Source organism: Homarus americanus, unplaced genomic scaffold (assembly GCF_018991925.1).
Source record: "Homarus americanus isolate GMGI-L3 unplaced genomic scaffold, GMGI_Hamer_2.0 scaffold32929, whole genome shotgun sequence".
NCBI lineage: Eukaryota > Metazoa > Arthropoda > Malacostraca > Decapoda > Nephropidae > Homarus > Homarus americanus.
The window spans coordinates 15,408,275-15,426,052 of NW_024737097.1; the positions used below are offsets into that span (position 1 = coordinate 15,408,275).

General features: G+C 46.3%; 1 protein-coding gene across 9 annotated transcripts in view; it reads left to right on the forward strand.

The window, feature by feature from the left end:
* The window catches only part of LOC121873237 (transforming acidic coiled-coil-containing protein 3-like), a 133,592-nt gene that overhangs the window by 107,454 nt on the left and 8,360 nt on the right, over positions 1-17,778 (forward strand). For all 9 annotated transcript variants that reach the window (XM_042376614.1, XM_042376615.1, XM_042376616.1 and 6 more), the window contains one exon: positions 16,509-16,596. In XM_042376614.1, the coding sequence (XP_042232548.1) occupies positions 16,509-16,596 (88 nt within the window). The remainder of the gene's footprint in view (positions 1-16,508; positions 16,597-17,778) is intronic.

A 17,778-nucleotide genomic window follows, 5' to 3' on the forward strand; every position in this document is an offset into this window, starting at 1 on the left:
TCTCTCAACCTCCACACACCACCACCACCACTCTCATCAGGGGGTGCCACTAGTTCAAGGCGGTATAAGCAGGTTAGTTCAAAGGGCACCACAAGGCTAGTTCAGGGGGCGCCACTAGTTCAGGGGGCCCTTCTAATTCAAGGGGCACCACTAGGCCTGTTTAGTGGGTATTACTAGTTCAATTCAAGGGGCACCAACAGGCTATAGTTTAGGGGGCATCATTAAGTTAATTTAGGGGAGCACAATGTTGACCAATCACGTATCACCAACACTCATTTCCCCCCCGCTTCTCGTTTTCTTTCAACCTTCTGTACTGTAGTGTGTAGCACCGCGCCAGTGATGGAATGTTTATATACGTTAATGACGGGAGATACTTGACCTGACCTGACACCTCCTGTCTCACTTTTGTCTTGGCCCAGGAACACCACTCACTCACTCACTCACAATTGAGTGAGCGTATCTCACTAAGGTAAAGTCACACGGTAAATTAGAAACCATTTTCTGACAACACTTTTATGTACTTAAGGTTTATACTTAAGACAAACACATAAATGTTTGTTTAAGTGTTCAGTTGTAAGTCACATTGATCGTAAGACGCTTTGTGAATACTAACTCCGGGTTATGTGGGAGAGAATGACTGCAGTAAATTGTTTCTTTTTTGCTACAAGCTGGGTGAGGTTAGGTTAGGTTATTACGCTGTGGCCTCTAATATTCAACATTATGGTTCAGCTTACGTGATCGCCGTTGGTATCGTGAGAGAGAGAGAGAGAGAGAGAGAGACACCATCAATTCAGAAAAGAAAAACACGAATGGCACTAGTAAAGAGCCATGCTAGGTGAGGGTGTGAGGAGCCGACATAGGTCAATCCTCGAGCCAGTGGCGGGCCCTTCCCTCCATCACACACAAACACACACACACACACACACACACACACTATATAAGGGGATTTAAAAGTTTGGGTGGGGGGGAGGGAGGGAGATGGTGTTGATAGGTGTGGAGGTGAGGAGAGAGAGAGAGGTGGTGGGTTGCTGGGGTGGGAGTGGTGGGTGGCGGCAGTCTCTGGATCCCTCGTGGGAGAAATCAATGGGGAGCCAGGTGTGATGGGCCAGCCATGTTATAGCCAGGGATGCACCCCCGTGCAGCACACACACCCCAGTGCCAGCTTCACACACAGTGTGACACCACACACACCCCGGTGCAGCACCACACACCCCCGGTCTCAGCACCACACACCCCTGGTGCCCCAGCACCACACACGGTCTGGCACACACACCCCCGGTGCTTTACCCCAGTTCCCAGCACCACCCCCAGTGCAGCACCACACACCTGGTGCCATACCACACCCCAGTGCAGCTGCCCAGTACCCAGCACCACAGTGCCAGCACCACACACCCCAGTGCCAGCACCACCCCAGTGCCAGCACCACACACCCCAGTGCCAGCGCCCACACACCCCCAGTGCACCACACACCCAGTGCCAGCACACACACGGTGCAGCACACCCCAGTGCAGCACACACCCCCAGTGCAACACCACACCCCAGTGCCAGCACACACCCAGCACCACACACACCCCAGTGCAGCACCCCCACACAGTGTGGCACCACACCCCTGGTGCAGCACCACACCCCAGTGCCAGCACCACCCCGGTGCCAGCACCACCCCCAGTGCCAGCACCACACCCCAGTGCCAGCTGCCACACACACCCCCAGTGCCAGCTACACACAGTGCAACACCACACACCCCAGTGCCCAGCACCACCCCCGGTGCAGCACCCCACACACCCCCAGTGCACACCCCAGGTGCCAGCACCACACCCCCAGTGCCAGCACCCCACAGTACAGCACCACCCCCGGTGCCAGCACCACACACCCCCGGTGCCAGCACCACACACCCCCGGTGCCAGCACCACACACCCCCGGTGCCAGCACCACAACACTGTATACACACACACACACACGTGTTAACATAATAATAATACTAATGATGTTAATAAGATATAACGTTATGGCGTCAGTGAGAAAGTTTATGTTAGTGAAGGAAGATGGCGGAGGAGTCGCCAAGATGTTGATGTAGAGAGTGACTTAGTGGGTGAACGATGAGTGAGGTGAGGCGGGGACAGCTGTCACCCCGTGTACAGCAGCAGCAACAACAACAACAACAGCAGCAGCAGGGGAGACGTCGCAGGAGACAGCACCAGTACCACCACTCACCTGCACCACCACCACGACCTTCCTCAACACGACCCATTGCTGACGACTACGGCGAAGAGAAGAAGGAGTAAGATTATCCCTGCCCCTCCTTCCTCCCCCCCCTCCGTCTCTCATGTGTTGATGCTGGCCTGCAACTTTTCCCTCCATCCCTCCCCTCCATCTTCGTCACTCCCTGCGACTGGTTGACGAAAACACTAAACAGTTTACCTCTCGCTGCAACAACTCTTTTAAATCCACCCGACTGTATGGACCATAAAAACTATTACTGGTAGTGTGTGTGTCCGTCCACTACACCACTTACATGTTTCATCTGTGTTTTATGTCACCCGGGATGTCAGCTGACCATGTTGAGAGTCCTGTTAGGTGAATCTGTCATATTAATGGGTTAACACTGTGGAAAGGTGTGGATTAATAGTAGTGTAGTACGGTATACATGGTCAGTTGGCGTCCACCGGGCTCCTATATAGTGTTATTAATGATGTATAGTGAAGGGAAAGTATAGTGAGCACCACCGTGATGTCCTGTAGAAGGTGATGATGCAGGAGTAACTACTCTGTATATAGCATGGACTTGTAGCAGTGAGGATAATAGTGAGTTCAGGGCGGTGGTCTTGTTGATGTGACAGCAGCTGTGGGCGTGAGGTTGACAGTCACATCGCCACCAGCAGGAGGGATGGCGGCCGTCACCTTCAGTAGCCGCGGCAGGCACGTACTACATACCTGCATGATGCTCCTGTTGCGAGGCTCTTGCGCGCACTTACACACACACACACACACCGTCACCAGCACATTTTACTTTTACTGAGCACCTCTTAGCACCCGGCACCTACTGGCTAACTGATATAATAATAATAATAATAATAATAATTAACGGTTTATTGAAAAAAGTTCTGCAGCCCGAAGGCTGAAAATATACATTAGACAAAAATGACTTATTATATACCAAGACATGGGGTGGGTGGGTCGTTTATCAAAATATTTCATTACTGAAAGGAGAAGGAACAATGATTGAACATACAAATTATTATAGTTTACAGTTGATGGCCCGGGTCTGGTCTCTTGCCATTCTATGTGAGGTCACAGGCCTCGTGGTTCTGTGTGTGTGTGTGTACCAGGAAAGATAGGGGTGGTGGGTGACCTTTCTGCCGTTGAAGATCACAAGAGTTAACGTGATATAGTTAAAAGGCCAGCGGGTTAACGTGGGAAGCTTCTACCTGAGCTGATTAACGGTGGGCACACAGATGATTGTTGATGGGGCAGTACAGGTAGGTGAAGGTGTGTCGAGTGTTGTGGTTGAGTATAAGGATAGTCTTAAGACAACATGAAAAAAGTGCCAAATCGACCCCCTCACCTGGAAGTCGATTACTCCACATCGTGTAACGCTTGGAGACGCACCACACGAGAAGGTGTCAATGCTTTCGAGTTAGCCCGACTGCAAACCGAGGCAGACAAGCGCCAATCCCGGAAAGACGCTGCCACCGTCCCTCCCGCACTCGATGTAGCCCTCCACGTGTACAACTCATGTGAACGACTCTGCCGGTCCCGTATCGGCCTCTTTAGTCACCTCAAAACTCACCAATGAAGGTGACATCCCTAATAACTCATATCATTGTATCATAGCTCGATGGTCGTCATACTCGATTCCAAGTGACAGCAAAATAGTAGTAGGGTTGAGGTGTGCGTGGTAGACTAGTGTATGTGTCTGTGTGAGAGACGTAACCTTGGCGACGAGGACAGGAGCAACGTCGGCACGGTACAGGTTATGTAGGTGTGTGGGTTGAGGGCGGAGTGCACACAATTCTTAGCTGGTGCTGTATGTGTGTGTGTAGGAGGGAAGCTGTGTAGGTTATGATAGTGTAGTGTAGTGTTGTGTAGACCTGTAGAGTATAACGTTATGGGGTTGTGTAGTAGGTGTTAGTGTTGGGTATAGGTAGACAACATGGGTACTGGCTGGCTGGCGACGACAAGACTCCAGGTGGCGGTGTGTGTGGTGCGCCTTGTGTGGTAGTAGTAAGTGTCTCTCGGTGGTGATTATCTCATTGTGAAGGTCACCCAGATTAAGTTGGTCTTTAAATTCTCTTGATACTTGTTCCTGTACCCAGAAGTTGTTTTAGTTGTGATGGAGGGTTGTAGTCAGTGTTGTGGAGGGAGAGAGGGAGGTTGTTGTGGAAGTGGGTGTTATAAGAGGTTGTAATTAGTGAGGTGATAGGGGGAGGGAGATGGTTGTTGTACAATGTACTCAGTGTGGTGGAGGGAGGTTGTTACAGTATATAACTCACGCTGTCATCATAACGCCATGCTGATTCACCGGATGTGACTCTCCTCTCCCACACACATACGTCTCATCATCATCTCAAGGTCCTTATTAGCATTTATAACGCTAAGGGGAAGGGGAGGTGTTATTAGAACCAGATCCATGCGTCAGGTGAGGGTTCAGGTGAGGGGTCAGTTGAGAGTCAGGTGAGGGGTCAGGTCAGGAGTAACACCACGAGTCTGTCAGGTAAGGAGGCGGGTCAGTTTCCTGTGACGTTCATCATTCCAGGAGAGTGTTGAGAGAGGTTCATCAAGCTCTTCTAGGAATGTTACAATAAAAGTGAGAATTTGTGGTGGCTTGTGGGTATGGTGGCCGCTGGAACGCCCCCGCTACCGCTGCTGTGGGCGAGGACGCAGGCGGGACTTTGGGGGGGCATGGGAGGGATGCCCCGGCCACACTTTGCCTATTATGGTGGAGGTGACGTCGACAATGTGGGTTGGGTTACAGCCCACACGACCTTCCTCTCCTGCTGGTCCAACACTTCTTCTTTGTCCTGCTCAGCTCCACTCTTGAATCTGGGAATGGGCGGAGCTAGTGGGCGTGTTAGTGGGCGGGGGCAGAAGTAGGAGGGGCTTAGGTTTGTGTTGTTGTGTGATGAGGCTGGAGGGAGGGAAGGATGGCGGCTCGAGAGTGCAGACGGTGAGGAGGAGTGAGTCACAGGAGGGATTGTCAGTGTGGTGCTCTCCCCCTCCCTCCCCCGGCCTCCCTCCCTCCCTCTCAGGAAACACCACGTGCTACACCTTCTGCTTGTATGCTGTTGGCCTTCCAGTGAGTCTAGTGTGGTGGTGGTGTGTGAATGTGTCTTGTCGAGTCTAGTGTGTTGTGGCTCTACCTTGCTCCACACACACAGGACGCTCCCTCCCTACCTCGTTACCTGTCTTCAATTGATTACCAGGAAAACTTATCGGCGCTCAGGTGATACTAAGAGCGCCACGACCGATATTTTAAAAGTGTTGGTGTTTGAAGTTACTACAAAGACGTAATACAACCATGAAACCCGAGCGGACGATTGCGAAGAGCTTTAGTGTTGACTGTGTAGTGAAGCTGAGAAATAAACCCCAGCGGCAGAGAGGTGTTGGTGGTGTGGGGGCCAAGACTACTACTGCTACACCTGGAGGAAGGGTTAGCAGCAGCAGTAGTGAAGCGAAGACCAGAGTTAGACCCAAGTCAAGAGAATACAGCAAGCCCTGGCTAAGGTATACGGACCCAGGCTGGTGGTAGTGAAGATGGTGATGATGCTGCTGGTGGTGGTGATGATGATGGGGTACTAGTACTGGTGGTACAGGTGATGGTGGTGGTAGTATTGGGAGGAGAGAATACTGTACACACACACTCCCTCCCTCCCTCCCTCCCTCCCTCCCTCCCTCCCTCCTCTTAACAGTAGGTACCCACACACCACTTGCTTCACCACCCAGGCACCAGTGCTCAGTGATGGGAGGGTGTGTGAGGTTAGTTGTGTTCCACTATCTGACACTTGAGGGACGTAGGAGAACACTACTTGACACACACTTAGGCCCCTAAACGGTGTCTCACTCGGGGCCCTAAACGGTGTCTCACTCGGGGCCCTAAACGGTGTCTCACTCGGGGCCCTAAACGGTGTCTCACTCGGGGCCCTCAACACCTCGTCTGATAGTAGTGTGTTGACGTATATCATGTGTGTGTATAGCTGTGTTACCAGTGTGTTGGCATCGTGTCTTTGGTGTTGCTAGTGTGTTATCTGTGTTGTGTTGGACCAAAGAGAAGAAAAGTGTTAGTGCAACATTTCATTCAACCTGCAAATACTCCTGCTCCTCCTCCTCCTCCATGCATTATTGGTAAAACAGGAGGGTGAAGGGTGAGGTATTCAGGATATCATGGGCTGTACACAAGGTCGACCTCTAGTGCTGCGAGTCACGTGATCCTCCTCCTCTACACACACACACACACACACACACACACACACACACACCAGTAGCTGTTGTAATTATATTTTAACCCCTTTATTATGACACACCTTGATTGTAGTTAATTACTTCTTTAATTAAGATACCTGGACCCCTTTGAGTACGATGTCCTAACCTCTTGAGTAAGATGTCGTAACACCTTGAGTACTGTGACATCGTACTCAAGGTGACGTCATCGTGCTCAATGGGTTAAATTATCATACTTAAGGGGTAAAATCATTGTACTCAGGGGTAAAATCATTGTACTCAGGGGTTAAATCATCATACTCAAGGGGTTAAATCTTCATACTCAAGGGGTTAAATCATCATACTCGGGGGTAAAATCATTGTACTCAGGGGTTAAATCATCGTACTCAAGGGGTTAAATCTTCATACTCAAGGGTTAAATCATCATACTCTGAGGGTTAAATCATCATACTCAGGGGTTAAATCATCATACGCAAGGGTTAAATCATCACACTCAAGGGTTAAATCATCATACTCTGAGGGTTAATTCTGAGAGAGGGGGAATATCTCAAGTCATGCTTCTCTGACGTAATGTTTGTTTTGAGACATCAACAAATATGTGGGGGGGGGAGGTGTAGGATGGAGGAGGTGTAGAGGGTGTGGGATGGAGGGAGGGAGGGTAGAGGGTGTAGGCTGGAGGGAGGGAGGTGTAGGATGGAAGGAAGGAGGTGTGGGATGGAGGAGGGTAGAGAGGGTGTGGGATGGAAGGAGGAGGTGTAGGATGGAGGGAAGGAGGTGTGGGATGGAGGGAGGGTAGAGAGGGTGTGGGAGGGAGGGCAGAGGGTGTAGGATGGAGGAGGGTGAGGGGTGTAGGAGGGAGGGCAGAGGGTGTAGGATGGAGGGAGGGTAGAGAGGGTGTAGGATGGAAGGAAGGAGGTGTAGGATGGAGGGAAGGAGGTGTAGGATGGAGGGAGGGTAGAGAGGGTGTAGGAGGGAGGGCAGAGAGGGTGTAGGATGGAGGGAGGGTAGAGAGGGTGTAGGATGGAGGGAGGGTAGAGAGGGTGTAGGAGGGAGGGCAGAGAGGGTGTAGGTGGTGTGTGAAGGACGTTTGTGAGGGAGAGATGTGAAGGAGGGAGGGAAGTAGGATCGACTGACACAAACTCCCTTCACTTAATTGCACACACACACACACACACACACAGGTGAGCTCAGGTGAGGAGGGAGTGGCACTATGACGTGTGGAGTGCCTCGACCTTTGACCTGAGAAAGTGGAAAGTGTCAGAATTTGGCACCTTGTTAAGTGAGAAGTTCAGCCCGTATGGTCATCTTCTATGATCTTTCTTCGTCTAAAGCCACAGTCATATACAGTTGGGTGTAGGCGTAACAGCATACATTATTGGCAGCATTATTATAAACGGTGAGCTGATGAACTAGTGTGTGGGTGGTGGTGGTAATGATGGTGTCGGCGGTGAAAGATATAAAGTTTTATCTTCTCCGTCAGTGGGTATGTCAGTCAGTGAGAAAAATCAAGTGCAGTTTAGTTTAAAGGTCGTGTGATGAATGTGGCAGTTTAGCACAGGGAAGTCAGACTTTTACATGTGTGTGTGTGTGTGTGTGTGGGGCACTAAATTACTAGAGGAAAAGTTAACAGGACAGAAGACTGGCAGGATAAAGTGCCCCACCCCTCCCTTTCCTGCGACCTTCTCTCCCTGCCCCGCCCCTTCCTTTCCGTGTTGACCTGACAGCTAACACCACCGCACTTCACCCCAGGCCATTTTTTTCCTAATAAATTAAAAACCCTCTGTGGTATCAAGTGTCAGTATACAGAGCTGCGACAATTCATGGTAGAGATAATATTTCATATAGTCCACCCTGTAGTGCGTGTGACTCCTCCGTTTTCTATAGTGTCTGACTCCTCCGTTTTCTATTGTGTGTGTGAGGGACGGGAGGGAGGGAAGGAGGACGTATCAGCTGGCTGGCTCAGACACTTAGCACTCATTGCACTTGTCATCACCGCTACCACCTGGCTGTGTTTGTTCACGTCACAGAGCGCTTACATAAAATATTATTGTTGTAGTTTTGTTGTTGTTGTTGTGGTGGTGGTTGTGTTGTGAAGATAATGTACAGTAGAGAGAGAGAGAGAGAGAGAGAGAGAGAGAGAGCATTATCATCACCTTCAGGAGAGATGATGATCCACTCGACAAAATTTCACTTTATCTAATAGTACAGACAGTGGAGGGCGGGCGTGTGGTGAATCACTCCCACTCACTCCCACTCACTATCCTACTAGCTGTTGACTCCCACTCACTCTCCCATTACCTGTTGACTCTCACTCACTCACTCTCCCACCACCTGTTGACTCTCACTCACTCTCCCACCACCTGTTGACTCTCATTCACTCACTCACTCTCCCACCACCTGTTGACTCCCACTCACTCACACTACCTGTTGACTCCCACTCACTCACACTACCTGTTGACTCGCCTTCATTGTCCAGTGTTAGTAAGTAGCTGGATAATTATACCTGTAGAATACCTGGATAATTATACCTGTAGAATACCTGGATAATTATACCTGTAGAATACCTGGATAATTATACCTGTAGAGTCACACTGAATAACACCCCTTCTCACATCTGTCTCGGGCCGGGGATTGAACCTAGGGCAGTGTGGTGGGTGATACACGAGTTATCAGGGAGACTTTATTCTTTCTTTCTTTTATTTTTATTCTTTCTACGTCTCCCTATCTCTCTTTTGTCTGGCTCTCCTTCTCTCTCCTTATACGTTTACGTCACGTTTTACTTTGTTTTTATCTGTTCCACCTAGCTGTTACATCATCCTGTTCCACATAACTGTTCCACCTAGTTGATCCACCACCACAACCAGTTTCCATATCTGTGTGTGTAGGGGGGGGGGTATTTCTCAATTGCTCCAGTGACTCGTATCTTCATCATCTTGCAATGACTCATAATTCACAGGTGACTCATAACTCACCATCATCCACCATCAACACTCCCCTCACGTTGTGTGTGTGTGTCTGCTTATGGTAGTGTTGACTCGTTCTTTCGTTACGTGTTCTCACCTCTTACCATTTGTCAGTCTTGTCTTATAGAGAGTTTATACACCTTGAACAACCTCCACTGCCCTCCCAGATTAGTCACCAGCACACCTGGACAGATCACCCTGGACAATCCTCCCCCCCACCTGGACAAAATCCCCCTGGGCAACAACCACAGCAAAAACAAACCTCAGTTAAAGTGTAAAGTAGGAAAAAAATCCCATCCACTTTCCCGACTTTTTTATATTAATGTTTCTCAAGGTTACGATAGGTCAGGTCAGGCTTCTCTCTGTGACGTAATTTACTAATATCTACCTTTGTTTACTCACTGTCCTGTGTTACAACCAGAGATCAAACTTACGAGAGATGAGCCTTGCTTCATGTAAACAGCAAACACAGATTTTTTTTTTATATCTCTATTTGTCGGTAAGGTGTTTATTTGTTTGGGTTTGTTTATCAACGTGATGGTACCGACCCGGTGTTGTAAACGCTCAACTGTAGGTTTCTGGATCTGGTTTTTGTTGTAAGTGTTGGTTCGATCCAGCCATCCACCTCACGTTGATGTTTCATATTTCAGATCATAACCTACTACCTCTTCCTCCCCCTCCTCCCTGCCACAATACGAGAGGTGTCCATCTGCTTATGTACCAAACTCCTCCACATTACGGGTACCATCTACTGTACTTGTGCTCCTTGAAACGTATTAAGCATCACGGCCTTATAAAATTACGTACGTCATGAGGGGAAGAGAAGAGGGGAGGTAATGACTGTGCTCCCCCGAACCGTGAGGGTAGGGGAAGAGAAGAGGGGAGGTAATGACTGTGCTCCCCCGAACCTCACTCGCTCGCCCACTTCCCACCGTTCAACTCACATTATCCCCAGAAATGACACTGTTACGTATTACTCAGAGGTGTGTGTGTGTGTGTGTGTGTGTGTGTGTGTGTGTGTGTGTGTGTTGTATATACTGTATATGTTATGTTTTTTTTTAACTTTGTATATACGTGTTTTTTTTTATTCCTCTCATCAGCACAAGTGGAGAGATTTTACACCCCCCCCCCTTTTTTTAACCACGAAATAAAAGGAGACAGTTTAAGGGAGAGAGAGAGAGAGAGAGATATACCACATGTAAGTTAACGAAGACAGTAATTAGTGTGGGCTGGGCTGGGGGTGGTGTGCCTCTGGTTCCTGGGGCGGACGAGGCACTCACTGTATTGGTTCAGTCAAAGTACTTCCTCTTGCCACGCTGTGAGGCTTAAACCAGATAACCTAGTGTGTGTGTATATTGTACTTGTTATATACTTGTAGTGTTTGGTGTTGAGGACTGTTTTTCCCCTTAACCACTACACATTTTCCTCTTATATTTGTTTTATTTTCCCTCTACCGGGTGATGCATATTACCCTACACCCCGCCCCCCCCTCTCTCTCTCTCTCTCTCTCTCTCTCTCTCTCTCTCTATATTTGCCCGGCAGCAGCATGAGGTGAGGTGAGCACTGCTGTCCGGCCGGGGATGACTGGCGTCTCATTTACACACACACACACAATGTCTGATTTCAAGGTTGTTTCCATGATGCAGCGCACACACACACACACGTACACACACACACACGTCTACTACCCTCCTCCTTTTTGTCGGATATAGGACGTGCCTCGCTGTGTTGTGCTGCGTTGGCCGGTGTTCTGTGTGGAGGATGGGGCAAGGCGAGGAGGCACAGCAGTGACGGGGGCGGCAACAGGAAGTGGCTTCAAATGAGTTTCCTTTCGTGATAAAATGAAGAGGAATGAGTAGCGTCGTTGTTGGTGGTGGCCAGCAGGAGTAACTTGACGTGTGGGTCTCCGGTAGCCAACTATAACACACGTGGTTTGTGGTGGTGCAGCTCACGTGTGGGGCACAGAGGGTGGAGTGCACGCCGCCCCTACCAGCCAGACCCGCCCAGTACTACGAGGAGTGCCCCTGGCCGCCAAGCACAGTGCACCTCCGCCACGCGCCACACTCACTCACTCGCCTGCCTCCCTCCCGTCTGACACAACTTAAAGTCAACATCATCATATCCTCTTAGATAGTGAACCTGACACTCGCTGGAGGTATAATTCTCACTCATCCACTGTTCGACGGATGAGTTTCATGGACTCGTGAATGTAAATGCTGTAAAATGCTTATCAGTACGTCGATTACCGTGAGGTGTTTGTTGTGAGGCAGGTGAAGGTTTATGATAATTAGCGAGATTGGTGGAGATCCATCAAAGCAACAGACGTTGCCGTGTTTGGAGTGTGTGTGTGTGTGTGAAGTCTTGCCGCAGTGGTCCCCTCCTCGTCTTCTTGCACCACCACCTCAGACTTGGCTGTAGCCTCCACATAGGCCACATGCCAACGTAACGCTCCCCCGCCTCATCTCGTAATACTGTCACTGCAGCGCTAGTGTTTGTATGGGACCATACCCCTCCACACACACACACCTTACCAAGCACGAGTATTAGTTTCTGCAGGGTTACTTTACAAATGACCTTGTCTCTCGCCTCCTCATCCTTATACATAATAGTCTAGTGAAATTTAGACTGGGCGGGTATTGTTGCCGCCTCCGTAGTGTAACCGCAGTTTTGTGACGTTAAAAAGTTGGTGCTTTGTTCCGAGATTGTAAGAGGAAATGCCCCTTACGATTGTGTTATCAAAGTGAGTGGTGTGGACATCGAACAGTGGGTGTGAGGCGGGGACTGCCACTGTAGAAACCTTGCAAAAGCGAATTCACCTTACAAGTGCATAATCACCATACAAGTGACTTACAGTGACGGCTGTGGTGGTGAGCGGTGCTGGGCCTCGTAACACTAGTGATAACGTTACCTCCAGTGAGAGCTTGGCGAGGAGTATTAGTCGTGACACGTAACACCCAAGAGCCACAAATAACAAAAGTTTGTGTTTTATAAACAGATCATATCATTATCAATATCCATGTCACTGGTTCTCTTGGTTACACCAATATATAAATAAATCAGCTGTATCTTAGATTAGTAATCGTCCACTACAGTTAATTTAAAAACAAATATTAGTGACAGATAACCACGTGAGTTGTAAACATCGAGTTAGTAGCTAAACCCTCCCCCCCTCGTCCGTCGTCGTGTCGTTGGCTGACAGGAAACAGTCACAGTGCATGGGTCTTGTATGAGTGCGTCGCCGTTGTTGTGTCGTTGGTGGGCAAGAGTCACAGTGCATGGGTCGTGTATGAGAGGGTCGTCGTTGGCGGATAAAAAACAAGAATCAAAATGAGATTGTTCCGTCACGGGTTCACAGTCGTCACCTTGATGGTCAGTATGTGCGTGAAGGGAGCTCACGGTGGGCGTACTAACAGCCACGTCATGCCCTACGTCCTGGCAGTGGGTCTAGGTGTGGTGTACATTATTGTGGCGTCGTACATGTCCTCCTGGAAACGTAAACGACCTAAGAAAACCTGGAGTAGTTCTGACTTAACCACTAGTATCACTACCACCACCTCCTGCTGCTCACAGACACAGAAGGCGCCCCTCACACACCACAGGTTCTTTATTTGTTTTATTTATACCTTAATTATCTTTTGTTTTGTGTTTACATCTTAACTGTCTTCTGTTTGGGATTTGTTTTTATTGTTTATCCACTAATTTGTGTGAATTTGTTGCTTAATTATATGATTTGTCCTGATTAATTAAAAATTTACCACATTCCCATACCAGTTAGTAAATACCTATACTAGTTACCACATACCTATACCACTTACCACATATCCATACCAGTTACCACCTGCCCATACCAGTTACCACTTATCCATACCAATTACCACATACCCATACCAGTGGCCACATACCCATACCAGTGGCCACATACCCATACCAGTGGCCACATACCCATACCAGTGGCCACATACCCATACCAGTTACCACATGCTTATACCAGTTACCACATGCCTATACCATTTACCACATATTCATACCAGTTACAACATGCCTATACTAGTTTCCACATACCTATGCCACTTACCACATACCCATACCACTTACCACACACCCATACCACTTACCACACACCCATACCACTTCCCACATACCCATACCAGTTACCACATACCCATACCAGTTACCACATACCCATACCAGTTACATGCCTATACCAGTTACCACATACCCCCATACCACATTCAGTTACCACATACCCATACCAGTTACCACATACCCATACCAGTTACCACATACCCATACCAGTTACCACATACCCATACCAGTTACCACATACCCATACCAGTTACAACATGCCTATACAAGTTACCACATATCCATACCAGTTACTACATTCATACCAGTTACAACATGCTTATACCAGTTACCACATACCCATACCAGTTACCACATATTCATACCAGTTACCACATGATTATACCAGTTACCACATATCCATACCAGATACCACATGATTATACCAGTTACCACACACCTATGCCACTTACCACATACCCACACCATTTACCACATACCCATACCAGTTACCACATACCTATACCAGTTACCACATATTCATACCAGTTACCACACACCTATACCACGTACCACATACCCACACCATTTACCACATACCCACACTAGTTACCACGTACCTATACCAGTTACCACATGCCTATACCAGTTACCACATACCCAAACCAGTTACAACATGCCTCTACCAGTTACCACATACCCATACCAGTTACCACATACCCATACCAGTTACCACATACCCATACCAGTTACAACATGCCTATACCAGTTACCACATACCCATACCAGTTACCACATTCATACCAGTTACCACATGCCTATACCTGTTACCACATACCCATACCAGTTACCACATACCCATACCAGTTACCACATACCCATACCAGTTACCACATTCATACCAGTTACTACATACCACTACCAGTATACTTTTTATTACACACGCACCTTGACCCTAGGGAGTGGGAGGTGAGGTAATGTGAGGTTTGTTTCTGAGCCATAAGGTAGGTTTTGAAATTGTAGTGGTGAGTGTGTTGTTGTGTTTGTAGGGAGAGGAATGTTCTATTGTATTTTGGGGTTGTGTGCTTCGTGTGTTATTTTGTTAAACTGTATTGTAGGTTACTGTAAAGTACTGTAGGTTACTGTATTGTACTGTAGTTTCTTGGGTGTATTGGGATGAAAAGTTTACAGTGAGTGGATGTTTGGTTCACGGTTTGGTTGGGATATCTTAGGTTTTTTTTGGAGGAATAGCCCACCCAGGCACTGGTCATCGACCCACAATGGGGCCCAGGGGGCGAAAAAATAAGAGTCGAGAGATTAAAAATAGAAAAGAAAAAGATTGTTAGGTTAGATTGTCCTAACTACCCAAGCCCAAACTAAACATTCTGTATCGCATGTACAGTATTATCATATATTCATTAATGCTGTATTTAAGTGGGCTATTGACTTGTTTAAATGTGTATTTAAAGCTGTGTATTGAAACATGATATGATTTGCCCAGTGTTTGTCCCTTTTTTTATATCAGAGGTCAGCATATTTAGAGACATAAGTCACAGTGCTAACATCTTACTCCGGCTCATAAGCATCTTCATAAGGTCTTGTCTGGTTTTCTACAAGTGTTTTTACACTAGAGTTACGTAAATATTGTATTATTTACCCATATAATAAGGTTTGAGTGGATAATGGTTAGGTATTAATGGGTATAATAAATTATTATAATATAATGATACATATTATTGCATATAATAAAGGTGGGCGGGCCAGGGAAGGGCAGAGACTGGGATGGATTAACGAAAGTATTAGTTGTGGTGGTCCCGGAGACACGCAAAATCTGAGGAGCTTGGTAAAGATGGGCCGGGAATGTTGAGAGGTGGGCTGTGGTCACCAACCCTCAGACTAGAGGAGATAACACACCACCTTGATTGATTGATTGAGGTGGTTCCACTATACATTATACTCTCCCAAGAAGAAAATTGTCTCACTGTGCATTACTCTCAATCATCACATAGTGGTTCCATAACTCTGACCTTTGTGGTGTTGTTATCTTGTTATTGTTCAAGATTTCACTGTTTATGCTCATTGTATTATAAAAGCAGAATACAGCAGCTCTATTTAAATGACTATATGGAAAGGAAAGTCCATTATATCGAGGGTCCGTTAGATGTGAAACCTCCATCTCACGAACATTATATCGAGGGTCCGTTAGATGTGAAACCTCCATCTCACGAACTATATAGAGGTGAAAGTCTGTAACATCGAGGGTCAGTTAGATGAGAAGTACGTTATATGGAGGTTTCACTGTACGGTAACTCTGTGTATCTATTCTACAGGTACTTTATGTGAAATGTAAAGTCTATTAGAGCTTAGCCTTGTTCTAGTAGCATGCTCAACACTGCACCGATATTTGCACAAAACTATAGTCGATACTATGCTGTAGTTAGATTTTAATGAACACTTATAACCTGTCATTTGGATGGAAAATTAACAGTAAAGTGTGTGTCCATTATGTAGTTATAAAGTGTGTTGATAGATACTGTACTACTGCATATTAGAGGAAAACATACTAGCAAGTAGAACAATAAAATACAGTACAGTATTTGTAGCATCATTGAATTGTATACAGTACAAGATATTATTTTGCATTTCTTATTTACTGTATTTATGTGGAAAATTAATCTTCTATTTCTTGATTATCTGGAAAAAGAAAGATTTATGCCTTCTTGCCTGATGTCATCTTTTAAGTATTGATAATTCTACCACCACTGTAATTTGAAGGCAAAATGGCCAATTGTACCAAGGAAAATCTTTGTAAAATTTGTGTGGTTGTTTTGCTAGAGGCTTCAATTGTGAGGGTATTTTTTTAATAACAATTACCATGGAGTACTGTATGTGCTAAACCCTCGTGCTGTGAGCTTTGATGCACACTGCAATAGGCCAGCTTGTTATGATACTGTACAAGATGTTTATCTTTTTCTTCTACAATTAGTTAAGTCAAGGTACAGTGTGTGTTTAAAGAAGCTAATGTGCTATTTCTTGGTTCTGACAGTCACAGTAAACTGAGTGGAGATGAAGTGGTGCCCGTGAGAGACAAGAAGGATCACCCAGCCATCACGCCAGAGTCTCCACAGAACAAGGTCAGTTTTTGTGTGAGTTACGTAACAGTACCTCCTTGTTTTTTTAAATTCGTGGCATTCTTCACTCACTAGTGTATTGTCAGCCTAGTCTTATGATTGTTCGTTTTTTTTTTTTGCAATTATTGACACTTTTTGGGGGGCACTATTGTTTGTCTTCCCCCTCGTGCATCTACCAGTTAATATTGTTGACTTCCACATTCGGGTCGTTCACGTATTTTTTAAAGTTTCCCTTGATCTTCCAACAGTTTTTATGATAACCTCTCTCATCTTACTACACTGTAAATGTCAGCTGTATCCTCCATGTTAATCATCACAGTGTTATAACTTTTTGCATTATTTTTATATACACCCCAGTACTGTTGTTAACCAAGTTGTTCCATCTGCCACTGATCTCGCACTGACTCTGACCTTCTCATTACAACTATTACCTCTCATATTTAACTGTATAGCTATGATTCAGACTTAATTATTAGTACCTGTACAGTATACTGTATGTATCCCTTAATTTGTATTGTATGACCCTTATTAAGATCATATACTTGGTCGTCTTTGGTCAATGATGCATATTTGATTTGTTAAATGTATTTAATTATACAGTACAATGCAGTACATTTTTAAACCTCATGTAAGCAATAGTTAATTCCTTCTTCTGCTTGCACCTCATAACACATCAGTGCCTGTAGTTCTCTTGCTAACTCCTCCATGATTGTATATATTACAGTATATACAGTAGTACAGTATGCTAATTTTTTAAGTGTGTTTGTTATGTAAAATAGCATATGAATAATTCCTACTTTTTTATATTTAATTTTGACATAGTGTTTCAGTCATGTGTGTGTGTGTATTGTGAGTTAAGCTGTGGCCTTTGTATGTAATAAGGGATTTGAGGATTACAGTAATCCCTCGTTCATAAGTTGTTGAGAATGTTGCCAAAACTAAATATGGGAAACCATGACAATTTCGCTGATGGTAATTTTTCAGAGGCATCAAATAGGTACAGTACTGTTCAGCTGGTGCTGTAGATTTTAACAGACATCCCTAAAATCTTTGGTGACCTAAAACTTTAAGACAGGAAAAAGAAAAATATATAGATGTTGAAATTTGAGTTTAAATTAGGTAATTGTTTTCATTAATTGGTCATTCAGTTTGATGCTGTGTGTTACTTGACATTAGTCACAGTGT